Source organism: Moschus berezovskii, chromosome 8 (genome assembly GCF_049115385.1).
Source record: "Moschus berezovskii isolate FMDL1 chromosome 8, NW_MosBer_1.0, whole genome shotgun sequence".
In the NCBI taxonomy this organism is placed as follows: domain Eukaryota; kingdom Metazoa; phylum Chordata; class Mammalia; order Artiodactyla; family Moschidae; genus Moschus; species Moschus berezovskii.
In genome coordinates this window covers 61,640,198-61,658,715 of record NC_142467.1, presented here as the reverse complement: position 1 = coordinate 61,658,715, position 18,518 = coordinate 61,640,198, and the positions used below count along the sequence as shown (strand labels likewise).

The 18,518-nt window shown below is 42.0% G+C and overlaps 1 protein-coding gene across 7 annotated transcripts in view; it reads right to left on the bottom strand.

Annotated features, from left to right (window-relative positions):
• The window catches only part of SIL1 (SIL1 nucleotide exchange factor), a 253,900-nt gene that overhangs the window by 99,735 nt on the left and 135,647 nt on the right, over positions 1-18,518 (bottom strand). For all 7 annotated transcript variants that reach the window (XM_055431255.2, XM_055431252.2, XM_055431253.2 and 4 more), the window contains exons 4-5: positions 11,153-11,273; positions 6,257-6,356 (exon numbers count right to left, since the gene is read on the bottom strand). In XM_055431255.2, coding sequence (XP_055287230.2) covers positions 6,257-6,356; positions 11,153-11,273 — 221 coding nt within the window. The remainder of the gene's footprint in view (positions 1-6,256; positions 6,357-11,152; positions 11,274-18,518) is intronic.

The window sequence follows — 18,518 nt, the reverse complement described above, 5'->3', positions numbered from 1 at the left end:
ATATTCTCTATGTTAAATGTTTGTTCAGGTCCTCTTCCCATTTTCAAACTGGTTGTTGGTTTTTACTGTTGAGTGTTCTTTACATGTTCTAGATAGATCCAAGTCTTTTATCAGACAGTCCTTGCTTTGTACAGATCTCATATGCACCACTTTCGAATACCACAGTTTATATAATACTAGTCTCCCAACATGACTCAAATTTCAGTTGCCATCATATATTTAACTGCATTAAGTACCAAATTTGCTGCTAGCTCTTCAGTTCATAAATCACTACGTAAACTACGTAAATGCCAATCACAAACAGTTGCTGATCACATAATTTATTTCAAAATCTGTCAGTGAATGGCCACTGTGCACCCATTATTCAATTCATATACAGATGTCAAGTGTGTGGCAGCATGGCTTCCTCAGGATAAAACCATGAAATATTTCATAAAAATGGATAATGAAAAGATAGAACTGACAACAAAGTTGAAAGCACAGCAAAGAAAAAAAAAGCAGTAACTTTGGCAGTTGAACTATATATTAAACATATATGGAATTACAGATGATGTCATAATTTTTGCTGCAACGATCAAGCATGATTTTTAAAATTTGAGAAAAGGGTAGTCTATTATATTTTCCTTTACTTTTATGTACTTCACAGTTCTTTCTTCCCAATGGTCCATGTTCCCTTCTGTCATTATTTCCCTTCTATTTGAAGAATATTCTTCCATCATTCTTTTAGGTAGGTCTGCTGGTGATAAATTCTTTTAACTTTCTTCTGTGTGAGAATATCGTGATTTCCTCCCTTCCACTCCTGAAGGGTATTTTCACTGGCTATAGAATTCTGAGTGAACAGTTCGCTTCTTCATCATTTGAAAAATATGCCACATATTTTTGACCTCTGTGATCTCAGATGAAAAAAGGTGTTACCATTCAAACATTATTCCCTATTGCTAGTATGTGGTTTCTACCTTGTTGCTTTCAAATTGTTTTTCTGTCTTTAGTTTTCAAGTTGACTGTGATGCATCATAGTGTTGATTTCTTTGAATTTATCCAATTTAGAATTCACTCAGCTTCATGAACCTGTAGGTTTATGACTTTCACCAACTGGGAGTTTTCCATCTCTATTTCTTTGACTATTTTCTCAGATCCATATTATTTCTCCTCTCCTTCTGAGACTCTGTTACACAAATCTTGGATTTTCTGTTACAGTCAGTCCTACAGGTCCTTAAGTCACTATTTTTTTCAATCTATTATCTATTATTTAGATTATCTTTTATCTGCCTTTTAATTCACTGATTCTTTTCTCTCTCATCTCTATTTTACTATTAAGCCTATGTAGTGATTTTTTTCCTAACTTTCAGTTGCATTTTTCAGCTCTAAAATGCCATTCTGTTCTTTATATCTTCTATTTCTTTGCTGAGGTTATTATTTGTTTCAAGAGTATACATAATTGCTTGAAGCATTTTTATGATAACTCCCTTAAAACTCTTATTAGATAATACCAACTTATGGGTCATATCACTGTTGGCATCAGTTAACTGTCTTTCCTAAGTCAAGTTTTTATTTTCCTGGTTCTTGGTATCATGAGATACAATTTAGGTAACCTGGGCATTTTGAGTATTATGTTATAATATTCTGAATTCTACTGAATCTTCCATTTCAGTAGGCAGTCACACTGTTTAATATCTTGGTTCTCGTCTTCTTGTGAGGTTGTGAACCCAAGCCAATTTAGTTTTCAGAGAATCTGCAATGTTATTTTGGTCTCCATGCTCTGTGTGCCCCCCTGAGCTAATTTAAAATCCTGGGCAGTATTCCACACTGTATTTCCATTTTTAAATCTGCTGTTATGTCTGGTCTGTTTCTCTTGTGGATCACTAAGGGGCATTCCTAGAACTTCATTTGCAAAATTCCTTTCTCCATCTTCCTTCCCTCCAAAATCCTACTACCACTCTCTAGTAAGGAGAAGGAAGAACAACATTTGTCCCTGCTGCACACTCAACACTGGGAGTAGAAGTCGTTCCTTGGCCTCCACTGACATCACCCTGGTGGGGCAACTAAAGCACTGCCTTATCACTGCTGATCTAGGGGTAGAAGTTCAGGTTCCTCATTTATCCCCATTAACACTACCCTAGAGTGGAAAGCAGAATGCTGATTTACACTGCCTTGTTCCTTCCAGATGGAGGTTAGAAGTATAGACTCTCCACTAACCGTACCCTCTGGCATCACTGCAGCTAAAGAAAGTGGAAAACTACCTTGATGCTGCCAGCAGGGGACAGACATTCAGGTTCCCTTCTAGGCCTCTGCTGACACCATTTCAACAGAAAAAAGCAGACTGCTACACCCCTGTGAGGGGCGAAAATCAGGCTCCACACATGGACTCTGCTGGTACCACAGTAGCGGGAGAAGAAGAGAATAGTCTTCTTTCACTGAGCAGAATGTAGAAATTCAAGCTCTCTGCTCAACACCACGTTGGCTGAGATAGGAGAGCACTGCCTCACACCCTCTGCTGCCACCAGAGGGGGAGCAAGTTCAGGCTCCCCACTCAGCTTCTGCTGACACCACACTGGTGGAGGCAAGAGTATAGCTTTGCCCTAAGACACAAACTGGAGGTGGAAATCCAAATTCTACATTTAACTTCCACTGGCACTAAGGGAGGTGGAGAGATTTCCATGGTCTTTGGCTAAAAGAGAATAGGTATTGTCAAAAAGATTTTTATTAGGCTGCCCTATTCCTGGTTCTTTCTTATAAAGAGCAGGACTTTCTTAGGGCCTTTTTTCTATCTGTACCTGTTAGCATTTCCATGATATGGGCTTCTCCAGTATCCACTTTGGGATATTTAGAGAGCAAAAAGAAAGGCAAGAAACTCACTCCCATGTCATCCCTCAAATTCCAAGGTCCCTATCTAACCCACCTTCTTCTTCTCACCTTTATCATATTTTTATATTTGCTTTTAGTATTATGAAAGCCTTTGGCTGTGTGGATCACAACAAACTGTGGAAAATTCTTCAAGAGATGGGAATACCAGACCACCTCACCTATCTCGTGAGAAACCTGTATGCCAGTCAAGAAGCAACAGTTAGAAATGGTCATGGAACAACAAACTCATTCAAAACTGGGAAAGGAGTACGTCAAGGCTGTATATTGTCCCCTTGCTTATTTAACTTACATGCAGAGTACATCATGCAAAATGCCAGGCTGGATGAAGCTCAAGCTAGAATCAAGACTGCCAGGAGAAATATCAATAATCTCAGATATGCAGATGACACCACCTTAATGGCAGAAAGCAAAGAGAAACTAAAGAGCCTCTTGATGAAGGTGAAAGAGGAAAGTGAAAAAGCTGGCTTAAAACTCAGCATTCAAAAAAAGAAGTTTATGGCATCCGGTCCCATCACTTCATGGAAAACAGATAGGGAAACAATGGAAACAGTCACAGACTTTATTTTCTTGGGCTCCAAAATCACTGCAGATGGTGACTGCAGTCATGAAATTAAAAGAATCTGCTCCTTGGAAGAAAGGCTATGACCAACCTAGACAGCGTGTTAAAAAGTAGAAACATCACTTTGCCGACAAAGGTTCGTCTAGTCAAAGATATGGTTTTTCCAATAGTCAGGTATGGATGTGAGAGTTGGACCATTAAGAAGGCTGAATGCTGAAGAACTGATGCTTTTGAACTGTGGAGATGGAGGGAGACTCTTGAGAGTCTCAGCAAGGAGACCAAACCAGTCAATCCTAAAGGAAATCATTCCTGAATGAATATTCATTGGAAGGACTGATGCTGAAGACGAAGCTACAATAGTTTGGCCACCTGATGTGAAGAGCTGACTCATTGGAAAAGACCCTGATGCTGGGAAAGATTGAGGCCAGGAGGAGAAGGGGGCAACAAAGGATGAGATGGCTCGATGGCATCACCAACTCAATGGGCATGAGTCTGAGCAAACTCCAGGAGATAGTGAAGGACAGGGAAGTCTGGCACAATGCAGTCCATGGGGTCAGACATGACTTACCAACTGAACAACAAACAACAACAGCAGGAAGAATAGGAAGAAATGAGTCTATTTAATCTTGCCCAGACTCAAAAGTTTAAGGTGGCCATATTTTTAAATGGAACAATTTATAGGATACAGGTGAACAACAGTTGACATGATAAAACAAAGCATCAAGCAATCTGTATGGTAATAAGGGGATAAAGAAATCAGATTCAACAACAATGACCCAAATCTGTTGGGTGACACAGAGCTTTTCCATAAAGCAAGGGACTCTGGGAAGGACTGATTCACTTAAATCTAAAAAGTTACCAATGGATGTAATGGAATTGATGCCCTTCCCCCCCCAAAAAAATTCATTCAATTGGTAAGATATGACAATATCTTACAGAATAGTCCTTATAAATAGTAAAAGCACATCCTGTACTTGCAAGTCACCATGTAAAGATTCTGTTTAAAAACTGATAAAAAGTATGATGGTATCTGCAGCCAGGAGCTGGAGACATGTAAGAAACTCCGCAACCTACTTCAAGTCAATTTATTTGCCAGTCCCAGTACATTGGCAGGTGGCTGAGTCAGTCCAGGAAGGATACAAATGAAAGTGAAAAAAAGATCCCAGGACTCATTCTCGGTGAAGAAGCTAACAATCTAAGCACCACAGAAGTAAAGAAAGAGTGTGGCAGGCATAGGTTAGAAGTGGCAGCTGACACCAATCAGATGGAACAGGGGTGTCACATTTTGCTGCCATTATTGGGGTCTCCTCTTGTAGAGAGAGAGAATTATTTTTAATTGCAAAAAGCAGCAACTGAAAACTTAAATAATCTCTTGCTTTTACACTTAAAAAATATTTTTATAATATTCATACTTTTCTATACTAATTGAATTATGAGATAAGAAAACCACTAAAGAGAGTAAAGAGAAGAGACAGGGGTGCAGTAGGTCTTCCATCCACAGAGAAAACACGGAACAAGGGCTGATTTTCATGTTCCCATCTGCCCCATGTGGAGCTCATGGTGAGAGAATGAGTGGGAATGAGTCTAAGCCCTGGTCACAGGAATACCAATCTCTGCTCCAGGTGCCTAGGAATGCACTGCTCTCCTTTGCTGGGCTCACCTTCACCAGGTAGGGGATCTGCTTTCCCTCACACCTCTCTACCCCTGCAGTTAACACACGCCTGCAGTGGGATAGAATTTTATGCATCGCCTTCCTTCACCGCTCCTGCTGCCGTCCTGCTACTCGCCTTCTCGCATCATATGCACTCTTCATACTGAGACACAACGTTGGTAAGATGAGTAAAGACATGGAGGCTTGGCTGGCATATTAACACTTCCTCCTGAGGTCCTCTCTCTCTCTCTCTCTCTCTCTCACACACACACACACACACACAGGTCTCTATGTCTCAGAAATACTTAGTTCTGAAGGATCTAAAGCTTCCTTCACTAACACACAGACTGTCAAGAATCTGGTGTTGCCTCTCTAAGATACTGCCAGAATTCTGGGATGAGGGCAGAGATAAGAAAAGAAGAGGGAATTGTGAGGAGGAGGAGGAGGGAGAACATAAAAAGGTCTGCAAGGAGGCCACTGGAGGAAGTTCTTTCAAGGACAGGACTCAAGCGGAAATGTTAAGGACTGATTTGTAACATTCTCTGGCTATCACATGACCTCATGATCCATCTAAGAATAAGACTTTGTTCTGAGACTGCAGGATCCACGAACCATCCCAGACATTAGGGACATAGCCAAGGGGCTGAAACTCTGCCTCTTTCTCCTTCTCATTCCCTAATAGCTTGTACATAAATTTAAGAGTTGGAGGAAACCTCAGCCATCTTGTCCCAGCCCCATATTGTACATTTAAGGGATCTGAGGTCTGGAAAGGTTTGCTACATGTTCAAATGATAAGGACTTAGGCTTCTTCCTTTCTGGTCTAGGTCCCATCCTTTAAACTTGTGTCTAACCCAAGTGTAAGTAAGAAGATGTGAGTTTTAATCTCTGTTCCCCTCACTGATGTTTGTGGTAATGCAGAGTATGGCTATCTATGCTCTGTGCTTCAGTTTTCCCAGATATGTAATGAGAAGCTGAATCCTAATGAAACGACAGAAATGCTCCCAGAAATTTATTAATAGTCCACAAAGGGTTACTTACTTGGCATTAACTGTTCCTTAAATTATTTTGCAATATTATTGTTATTATTACCCATGTTTATTGCTAAAGCTTTAGGAAACAGTGACTCCCTTTCATGTCATTTTGCAGGATGGTATGAACTCACTATAAGCAATATTACTAACCTGGTCTTCCTTTGAATTTTCCATCTCTGCCCCCTCCTTGAATTTTGCCAGTGCGTTCTTGAGGTCCTGAGATGTATAGGTATTGGTGTTGATGTCCAGCCTGTCCAAACAGAAGTTGAGAGTCATGAGGCGGATACCATCTTTCCCAAGAAAAAACACCCCTCTGGATGGCTGGCACTCCAAGGCCAGCTAAGCCAGGCTAACTCACAGGACACTATCCACCTTTGCTGTGGGTCAGCCAGAAGTCTAACCTTGATGATCTCACCTTGAAGCTAGAGGAGGAAAGAGTTGAAGATGGGGTCATGTCATAAAAGAGGGAAAATGGCATGGGGCAGACAAAAGCCCACCGTGGACAGAGAGCTCTCAGCCAGTTACTCAGGCAGAAACAAGTCTGGAATGTCTATACAATGCTGTTCTCTCAGCAGGTGCCAGAGTAAGACCTCCTGGGGGACAATGGGGCACAGACAGAGGACATAACATGTACCCTATATATAATCTTCCAGGAAGGAGAGTAATAGGGACCTGAGCCTCCTCCCACCCAAGTGTGTGCCTAACCTGATTTGACAAGCCAATCTATTTTTACAGAAACAGGCTGAATAAATCCATACCTTTAAGACAAACCCCGAGCACAGACTATATGCATGGGGTATGAGTCAACCTGACAAAGGAATGGGTTTGAGATATGAAGAACTAAAACCAAGGCCAGCCACCCTCCGCAGCCAGCCTCCAAGGAGAGGGAAGAAAGGAACCAAGGTGGACATAATGTCAGGAAGCTGGCAGAGACTAGAGTGGGATCTTCAGAAACAGTCCTGGAGTTGATCCAAGCCACAATTCATCTTGACTGGAGAGAAGGCATTTGTGGGGCAAGGGAGTGGAAGGCAGGTTTTGCCACCCGCACTCATTTCATTCAGTGAACAGAGGTAAGGAAAAGTGATACACACAGACAAAGGGAAGTGTAGAATGTGGACTGTGCACGGCAAGACTGTCCAGCTGGCAGTGTGGGGAGAGGGTGGTCCAGATATCCCTGGAGATACAGCAGAGATCGGGGAAGAAGGGGCTAGTGGACCACTCTCTCTGTTCCAGGTGAGATGAGTACCTCAGTCTCATGGTCCAAGATCCTAGCCAGACTCAGCTCTCATGAGAGGTTCTCAGTCTTTGATTCATCCCAGAGACCCCTTAGAGCCCTCAGAAAAACACTTGACTTCTTTAAACCCCAATCCTCCTAAACTAATAATAGTTAATCATTCCCATTTACAGAGCACTTAAGGCAATGGCAAGCCACTCCAGTACTCTTGCCTAGAAAATCCCATGGATAGAGGAGCCTGGTAGGCTGCAGTCCGTGGCTGATTGTTCCAAGGCAAAAGATGTACTATGGAGAAGTTGACAGGGATACAGACTAAAACTAGTGAAGATGGCAATGTCTAACACACAAATAGAAAGAGGAAAACCAGTTGAGATCCAACTGTATACTGAACTCAGCAAGTGCCCAGAGAACGCTCTGGGAGAAGTCAGAGTAAGGAGACCTCTTCTGGGCTTTAGAGCTCACAGGAACTTTAGCTCTACGTAGCAGTATGGCCAGGCACATGCCCAGAAGGACTAGTGGAGAATCTGCTGTGGATTAGGCTGAATGGACTATCCCATTTCTCTAGCCAGTGGTTCTTAACTTTGCAGGATCACCAACTTCTTTGACAGACTAATGGAAAGCTGTGGGTCTTATTTTTCAAAACAGTTAAGTCAGTAAACAAAATATTTTGAAAATTAGCCCTGTCCTTTGGTCTCTGTTCCCATTCCAGAACTAAAGAAGCAGGAAGACACTATGAAGTGGAATTAAAGGAGCACAGAAGGAGGTTCACTGCAAGAGGAGAAAGTCACCACCAGAGACTCACTGAGCTCACAGCACTGAACACCCTCAACCACCTTGTCAATGCCTCTGGGCTTCTGTTCAGACAGGTTTGTTGCTAGTTATAAACACTGAGTAGGAAGAAGACATGTCCAGCTTACCCTGGAGGACATTCCAAGGCAGAGCCCTCAGAAACATTTCAAAGGAGAAAAGTAAAGAGGCGGGAGTAGGAATGAATATTCTTCTCTCATGGTGTCTCTACTATAGATCACATGGATGGCTCTGCTTTCTAGCCTAAAAAGACAGGAGCAACAGGTGATCTGGTGGCTCAGAGGGTAAAGCGTCTGACTGCAATGCAGAAGACCCAGGTTTGATCCCTGGGTCGGGAAGATCCCTTGGAGAAGGAAATGGCAACCCACTCCAATACTCTTGCCTGGAAAATCCCATGGACAGAGGAGCCTGGTGGGCTACAATCCATGGGGTCACAAAGAGTTGGACATGACTGAGCGACGTCACTTTCTCTCTTTCTCTCACTGATGATCTATGGCCAAGTATTGGAGAAATTACTTTTCATAGTATTAAAACCAACAAATAGTAATTTAAAAAAGGACCAAATTAACCAAGTTCCTAACTCAATATTCTTAAACCAGGGAAAAAATAGGTTTCTTATTCAAAAATAAGACTTGGCTTAGATGTAAGAAAAGACTTTTTAAGTACTTTGAGACACTTTCCCTAAGTACTTTGAGACACTGAAAGATGTATATGCATGCTAGAAATGGAGGGATATTGACAGGGGTTACAATAATGAGATCTGATTCTTTCTTTGATGGTTCTGAGAAAGTAATCATCATATAACCTGTGTTACTCCAGGTACATGCCTACCTGGAGAAGCAGGGAAAAATAAAGATCCATCCCAGTTTGAGGTGACTATAAGGAGGACAAATAGCTCCTTATTTTACAGATCATAATTCAAAGTTGAATTTTCTGATAGTGAAAAATGCCCAAATCTGAATAAGCTATTTTGCAATCTTGTGAGTGCCACATGGACAGGATGGATGACCTTTTGCCAGGTCCCCTTCTGCCTCATCTCTAACTTCAAAATATTGCTAAAATAATAAAAATCCAAGGACTGAGTAACACTAACCTTGCTCAATCCATGATTGATTGCCAATACTTACATGAACAGGCATACCTCAGAAATATTAAGGGACTGGTTACAGACCATCACAAGAAAGTAAATATTACAATAAAGTAAGTCACATCAATTTTTTGGTGCATAGAAGCTATGTTTACACTATACTGTAGTCTATTAAGTGTACAACAGCATTATGTCTAAAAAAAAAAAGTATATACCTTAATTAAAAAATACATGACAAAAACAATACAAACCAAAAAACCAACTACAATAGTTACATCAAAGATCTAATCAAAGAACTAATCATAAATCACCATAACAAATATAACATTAATGAAAAAGTTTGAAATATATTGTAAGAATTACCAAAATGTGACACAAAAGACATGAAGCGAGCAACTGCTGTTGGAAAATGGTAGCAAAAGACTTGCTCAACATAGGGTTACCACAAATCTTCAGTTTGTGAAAAATGCAGCATCTGAGAAGTACAACAAAGTGAGGCACAACAAAACGAGACACGGCCATATTAGAACAGGGACAGGAAACTATCTGTAATAACCAGAAAATACTGTGGGCCTTATGGGACGATTTTCCCAACTACTCAACTCTGCCAGTGTAGCAGGAAACCAGCCATGAACAATACATAAATGAATGAACACGGTTATATTCCAATAAAACTTTAATTATGGACGCTGAAATCTGAATTTCACATAATTTTATTGTCATGAAATATTCTTTTTTTTCCAACCATAAAAAACCATTAACAACCACATAACTTGTGGGTCATACAAAAACAGGCAGTAGTCCCAATATTTTGCCTCAGGCCAATACTGGTCCTTGCGTTAGAAACTTAATGGTTGGTATTTATACTGACCTTTCAAACTGCACAATTCCAACAGCCCCTGTAACCCCATGTCTCAGCCTCTTTCTCCCTTACACAGGAAATAGCAAGCAAAGAAAACTTGGTAAGTCAAAAAGAAAAAGAAAAAAAAAAAAAACACAGAAAAATAGAGACTATGAATTGCCCAAAAGTAAATCATCTAAACTGATTATTAAAAACTAGGCAATTCTTACCACTAGAGAACTTTTACACTATAAGAAAGCCTGTTTTAATATGGACTAACAAGACAAAAGTTACTCTGAATTAAAGACTTTAAAATGCCATTTTATTGTCCACCAAGGAAGTATTACTGCAAAGCAGAAGGCCTAACAGGCCTGTTTTAATGAATAGATGACTCATCTGTAATCAGCACATTAATTGTTGGGATTCAAATGGGTGCTCTTAAAGTACTGGGAAAAAAGACATCATTTTTAAAGCAGGTTAAGCATTCCCTTACAGCCTTTTCTTAAACTATCAGTTTGCTTTGCAAACTATTTCTTTCCAAAGACTATAGAAGTATACATCCATAAAACCCTGAAATATTTATCACAAATTCTAAGCTATTAAATTTCAAAAATTTTTAAATCCACATGTATTTGGGCAAGAACTAATACATTAAATGGAAATGATGAACCTATCTGCATGGCAGGGCTAGAGACACAGATGTACAGAGTGGTCACAGGGTGGGAAGGAGAGGGTGGGACAAATTGAGAGAGTAGCACTAACATATATACATTGCCATGTATAAAACAGATAACTAGTGGGAAGCTGCTGTACAGCACAGGGAGCTCAGCAAGGTGCTCTGTGACGACCGAGATGGGTGGGATGGGGGTGGAGGGTGAGCGGGAGGCTCAAGAAGGAGGGGATATATACACACATACAGCTGATTCAAGCAGATGTACAGCAAAAACTAACAACACTGTAAAGAAATTATACTCCAATTTAAAAATCAATTTTAAAAAAGGAACAATACATTGTCATTACTCTCAGCATTATAGGGTCAATGCTGTCAGTCTCCCAGTCCCCAGCTTGACACTGTACCTTTTGCCTTTTTTCAGCCCTTTCAAATTAGCTTGAAACTTGTCCTCATCTTGGAGTTTGACTTCCCTTGCCCCAGTTTGGAGATTCAGCCGCACGTGGGATCCGGCAGGAACAGCCTGACCTAAAAGCCAAGAAGATGGAGAAGGCTTATGAGGTATATGGTACTTGGAGGGACACTGCAACATGAAAACTTCCTTCAAGGGAAGCATATAGCACAAGTTCTCTTGAAATGATCAGGTAACTCCTGAGCATAAAAGAGCAATGACGTAACAAGAATTCAAGTTTTCTCAATTCTGGCAAGATGATAGTGAACTACAAGCTACACCAACCACCATGCCTCCATCAGAGAACCAGGAGCCAAGGAATCACCAGGCCAAGACAACTGTTCCTGCCATCACACTTCAGCAGGGAGTTTCTTTACCTTTGACTAAAAATCAAAAGCCGAGTTGAGTATATAAGTGTATGTGTGTAATGATCCACTTCTAACCTCAAATCCATCCATAAGGCTTCAAGATTTTTTTTAAAAAGGTATGTTCAAGTAGAATGGGAAAACCTTTCTCTGCAGAGACTCCCTGAATAAGGTTATGTCATGGGTTAAATGAGGCAAGAAGTGAGACCCACACTGGGGAAAAAGTGAATCCCAAATAGATGGAGTACTTCATGCAAAGACTCAGACACAGAAACTGACAGGATGCATTTAAGAGGCAAGGAACAGAAGAGGCCAGAAGAACTGCAAAGACTGTGGAGGCTGATATCTTGAAGCACTACCTAAAGCCCAGTTTAGGGTAGGAAAATAAAAGTAATGGCTGTTGGTTCTTAGAAGAGAGGAGGTCAAATCCTGGCAAAAACAACAAAAAAACTGATAACTTCTATTCTATTCCTATGATCATGGGCTAAGAAGTAACTTCTTTAGCATTAACCCCATCTCAAAGGGAGTTCCCTGGTGGTCTAGCAGTTAGGATTTGGTGCTTGCACTGCTGTGGCCCCAGGTTCAATACCTGGTCTGCTATTGAGATCCCAAAGCCATGCATGACAAACAAACAAACAAAAAAATCCCATCTCCAAATGTTGAAGCTAAGCAGATCATCCTTGATATTCTCTCTACTTTCAGTTCAGTTCAGTTCAGTCACTCAGTCATGTCCGACTCTTAGCAACCCCATGACCCACAACACGAAAGGCCTCCCTGTCCATCACCAACTCCCGGAGTTCACTCAAACTCATGTCCATCGAGTCGGTGATGCCATCCAGCCACCTCATTCTCTGTCGTCCCCGTCTCCTCCTACCCCCAGTCGCTCCCAGCATCAGAGTCTTTTCCAGTGAGTCAACTCGTCGCATGAGGTGGCCAAAGTATTGGAGTTTCAGCTTTAGCATCAGTCCTTCCAATGAACACCCAGGACTGATCTCCTCCAGAATGAACTGGTTGGATCTCCCCGCAGTCCAAGGGACTCCCAAGAGTCTTCTCCAGCACCACAGTTCAAAAGCATCAATTCTTCAGCGATCAGCTTTCTTCACAGTCCAACTCTCACATCCACACATGACCACGGGAAAAACCATAACCTTGACTAGATGGACCTTGGTTGGCAAAGTAATGTCTCTGCTTTTTAATATGCTATCTAGGCTGGTCATAACTTTCCTTCCAAGGAGTAAGCGTCTTTTAATTTCATGGCTGCAATCAGCATCCGCAGTGATTTTGGAGCCCAAAAAAATAAAATCTGACACTGTCTCTACTGTTTTTCCATCTATTTCCCATGAAGTGATGGGACCAGATGCCATGATCTTCGTTTTCTGCATGTTGAGCTTCAAGCCAACCTTTTCACTCTCCTCTTTCACTTTCATCAAGAGGCCTTTGAGTTCCTCTTCACTTTCTGCCATAAGGGTGGTGTCATCTGCATATCTGAGGTTATTGATATTTCTCCCGGCAATCTTGATTCCAGCTTTTGCTTCCTCCAGCCCAGCGTTCCTCATGATGTACTCTGCATAGAAGTTAAATAAGCAGGGTGACAATATACAACCTTGACATACTCCTTTTCCTATTTTGAACCAGTCTATTGTTCCATGTCCAGTTCTAACTGTTGCTTCCTGACCTGCATACAGGTTTCTCAAGAGGCAGGCCAGGTGGTCTGGTATTCCCATCTCTTTCAGAATGTTCCACAGTTTATTGTGATCCACACAGTCAAAGGCCTTGGCATAGTCAATGAAGCAGAAATAGATGTTTTTCTGGAACTCTCTTGCTTTCTCCATGATCCAGCGGATGTTGGCAATTTGATCTCTGGTGCCTCTGCCTTTTCTAAAACCTGCTTGAACATCTGGAAGTTCACGATTCACATATTGCTGAAGCCTAGCTTGGAGAATTTTGAGCATCACTTTACTAGCGTGTGAGATGAGTGCAATTGTGCTGTAGTTTGAGCATTCTTTGGCATTGCCTTTCTTTGGGACTGGAATGAAGACTGACCTTTTCCAGTCCTGTGGCCATTGCTGAGTTTTCCAAATTTGCTGGCATATTGAGTGCAACACTATCACAGCATCATCTTTCAGGATTTGAAATAGCTCAATTGGAATTCCATCACCTCCACTAGCTTTGTTCGTCGTGATGCTCTCTAAGGCCCACTTGACTTCACATTCCAAGATGTCTGGTTCCAGGTGAGTGATCACGCCATCGTGATTATCTTTGTCGTGAAGATCTTTTTTGTATAGTTCTTCTGTGTATTCTTGCCACCTCTTCTTAATATCTTCTGCTTCTGTTAGGTCCATACCATTTCTGTCCTTTATCGAGCCCATCTTTGCATGAAATGTTCCCTTGATATCTCTAATTTTCTTGAAGAGATCTCTTGTTTTTCCTATTCTGTTGTTTGCCTCTATTTCTTTGCATTGATCGCTGAGGAAGGCTTTCTTATCTCTCCTTGCTATTCTTTGGAACTCTGCATTCAGATGCTTATATCTTTCCTTTTCTCCTTTGCTTTTCGCTTCTCTTCTTTTCACAGCTTTGCAAGGCCTCCTCAGACAGCCATTTTGCTTTTTTGCGTTTCTTTTCCATGGGGATGGTCTTGGTCCCTGTCTCCTTTACAATGTCACGAACCTCCATCCAGAGTTCATCAGGCACTCTATCTATCAGATCTAGTCCCTTAAATCTATTTCTTACTTCCACTGTATAATCATAAGGGATTTGATTTAGGTCATATCTGAATGGTCTAGTGGTTTTCCCTACTTTCTTCAATTTCAGTCTGAATTTGGCAATAAGGAGTTCATGATCTGAGCCACAGTCAGCTCCTGGTCTTGTTTTTGCTAACTGTATAGAGCTTCTCCATCTTTGGCTGCAAAGAATATAATCAATCTGATTTTGGACTCCGGCTCCGGCGGCGCAGACGCAAGAGACGGTTCAGTGCAACTGACCACGCGCAGAAGCGTGGCTGAGAGGAGTTACCCCATGCCCAAGGCCAGGGCGGTGGCTGAGAGGAGCTGTCCCACGTCCAAGAGGCGGTGGCTAAGCGGGCACAGGAGGGCCGAGAGGAGCTACTCCACATTCAAGGTCAGGAGGGCAGCCTTGAGGAGATACCCCTCGTCCAAGGTAAGGTACTGCAGCTGCACTTTGCTGGAGCAGCTGTGAAGAGATATTCCATGACCAAGGTAAGAGAAACCCAAATAAAACGGTAGGTATTGGAAGGGGGCATTAGAGGGCAGACACACTGAAATCATGATCACAAAATACTAGTTGATATGATCATATGGACCACAGCCCTGGCAATAAGGAGTTCATGACCTGAGTTACAGTCAGCTCCTGGTCTTGTTTTTGCTAACTGTATAGAGCTTTTCCATCTTTGGCTGCAAAGGATATAATCAATCTGATTTCGGTGTTGACCATCTGGTGATGTCCACGTGTAGAGTCTTCTCTTGTGTTGTTGGAAGAGGGTGTTTGCTATGACCAGTGCGTTCTCTTGACAAAACTCTATTAATAGCCTTTGCCCTGCTTCATTTCGTGCTCCAAGGCCAAATTTGCCTGTTACTCCAGGGGTTTCTTGACTTCCTACTTTTGCATTCCAGTCCCCTATAAAGAAAAGGACATCTTTTTTGGGTGTTAGTTCTAAAAGGTCTTGTAGGTCTTCATAGAACCGTTCAACTTCGGCTTCTTCAGCATTACTGGTTGGGGCATAGACTTGGACCACTGTGATATTGAATGGCTTGCCTTGGAAACGAACAGAAATCATTCTGCCGTTTTTAAGACTGCATCCAAGTACTACATTTCGGATTCTTTTGTTGACCATGATGGCTACTCCATTTCTTCTAAGGGATTCCTGCCCACAGTAGTAGATATAATGGTCATCTGAGTTAAATTCACCCATTCCAGTCCATTTTAGTTCACTGATTCCTAGAATGTTGATGTTCACTCTTGCCATCTCCTGTTTGACCACTTCCAATTTGCCTTGATTCATGGACCTAACATTCCAGGTTCCTATGCAATATTGCTCTTTACAGCATCGGACCTTGCTTCTAGCATCAGTCACATCCACAACTGGGTATTTGTTTTGCTTTGGCTCCATCCCTTCATTCTTTCTGGAGTTATTTCTCCACTGATCTCCAGTAGCATACTGGGCACCTACCAACCTAGGGAATTCCTCATTCACTATCCTATCATTTTGCCTTTTGATACTGTTTATGGGGTTCTCAAGGCAAGTATACTGAAGTGGTTTGCCATTCCCTTCTCCAGTGGACCACATACTGTCAGACCTCTCCACCATGACCCGTCCATCTTGGGTGGCCCCACACGGCATGGCTTAGCTTCACTGAGTTAGACAGGGCTGTGGTCCATATGATCAGATCAACTAGTTTTTTGTGATTATGATTTCAATGTGTCTGCCCTCTAATGCCCCCTTCCAACACCTACCCTCCTACTCCCATATCCAATCAATCTCCCAAATCTGATGTTTCTCCTGCCATGTCTCCCTTGAATTTACATCCTTTTCTCTGTCCTCCCCACCACTGCCGTTAGAACCATCACCTCTCTTCCAGATACTGCCAAAGCTTTCCAACTGCCCTCTACTAACTACAATTACCTCCTAATCAAACTACTCTTTACAGTGAATGATTTTTTTTTTCAAAATACAAATCTGATGATGTCATTCCCCCATCTCAAACCTTTTAGTGGCTTCCTACTGTTCTTAAGGATGAAAATCTTCACACTGGTCAACAAGGCCCTGTTTAGTATCTAGCCGCTGCCTGCCTCTTCAAACCTGTCCACTCCTCACTCCTCATGCTCTAGGCCACAATGGCCTTTTTCCATTCCGTGAAAGGAACCATGCTTCCTCCTACCACAGGTCATTTCACCTGCTGTTCCCTTCACCCAGAACACTCCTTCCAACCCCAGCTTCCATCTCTTCATTCTTCCAATCCCAGCTGAGAAGCTGAGAGGCATTCTCTATTTCCCCAGACCAGATCTGGCTGCCCCCCAAAGGCTTTCACAACACCATGACCATTTTTCTTTTTCTTTTTTGACCACACTTGACAGATCTTAGTTCTTACGCAGCTTGAGGGAGCTTAGTTCTCCCACCAGGGATTAAACCCAGGGCTACAGCAGTGAAACCACTGAGTCTTAACTATTGAACCACCAGGGAACTCCTTACCATGACCCTTTTACTCAATCACCCTTACCACAATCAATAGTTATATCTTAGTAATAATTTATACTAATACAAGTAATAATAGTAACAATAATAATATCTTGAATTTTCAGACTTTTGATCAAAATTAGAAATAAAAAAGAGAAAAAGTACATGACTTTAAAAGTTCCAGAAATAACAAGTTAGACTGTGCTAAACTGGCCAAGGATGAGATTAGGATCTCATGTGAATCAATTTATTTTATTTAGGGAAAATTCCAAAATTACTCCCTTCACATAAGCCACCACAGGGGGCAAGAGCAACCACAATAACATTACCTTAAAATATGGGTTATGCTCATTTAAACTACATGAAACCAGCTGCGGCAGCAGTGGCAGAAGCAACAGAAAACCCAGTATTTCAAATGTTTCCACCCCACTGGGAAAAAGGCCAAGTTAGAGAGAAAGTGTGATCTGACCTGCTTCCTTCTAGAGCCTCTGTGAAGGGAGCAGAATACTGCAGAAGAACGGAGCAGAGGCAAAAAGTTACCAGATACACTTAAGGACTGGGAGGTAGAGGAGAAGGGGATAATCAGAAAATAAGACAGGAACCCAGAAAGGCAAAAAGGCCTGAAAAGCCTGCAGTGTCTGTTTCCCTAACACTGGCTCCCTGAGGGGAAAAAATACAAGTGGTAGATTGTATCATTGTCACCAGTTCTGTTTCATCCACCCCCTGTGCGGTGTGACCTCACAGTCCCTCCTACTAGTTGGTGTAGTTTCTCACCCTTTGACTTTGGACTTGGCCTGTGACTTGCTTTAGTCAGCAGGATGTTAGCAAATGTGCCACAGAGGTTTGAAATTTGTTTGTGTGTTTGGGTTGTCTCGGAATTGTGTATCACTGTGAGAAGAACATGCTCGACAAGTATTCTGATCCAAGAGGGATGAGAGACCCATGGAGCAGACCTGGACCCAAACTGCAGACTGGAGCTGAGCCCAACCATGGTCAGCCAAGTCTACCCCATCTGCAGACAAGTGAGCAAGAATAAATGACTGGATATCTTTTTAAAACCTTTTACTTTGAATTACTTTTAAACTTACACAGAACTTATGAGAATAATACAAAGAGTTTCCATACATCACTCACACAACTTTTCCCAATGTTAATATCTTGTATGCTGCTGCTGCTAAGTCACTTCAGTCGTGTCTGACGCTGTGTGACCCCATAGACGGCAGCCCACCAGTCTCCCCCTTCCCTGGGATTCGCCAGGCAAGAACACTGGAGTGGGTTGCCATTTCCTTCTCCAATGTGTGAAAGTGAAAAGTGAAAGTGAAGTCGCTCAGTCGTGTCCGACTCTTAGCGACCCCACGGACTACAGCCCACCAGGCTCCTCCATCCATGGGATTTTCTAGGCAAGAGTACTGGAGTGGCTTGCCATTGCCTTCTCCGAATATCTTGTATAGCCATAGACAACTACTGGGAAAATAATACTAGTAACCAAACTAAAGATCCTTTTCAAACCTTAACAGTGTTTCCACTAAGGTCCTCTTTTGTTCTATGATCCCATATGGCCCATGGTTGTTATTTCTTCCTAATTTCCTACACTTTGCAACAGCTCCTCAGTCTTCCCGTGTCTTTCATGACCCTGTCACCCTCAAGAAATACTAATCAGTTATTCAGGATTGTTTGGTTTTTGTCATGATTAAACTCAAATCATGCCACCTTGACAGACGCACCAGAGAAATTATGTTATGCTCTTCCAAACACATCATATCAAA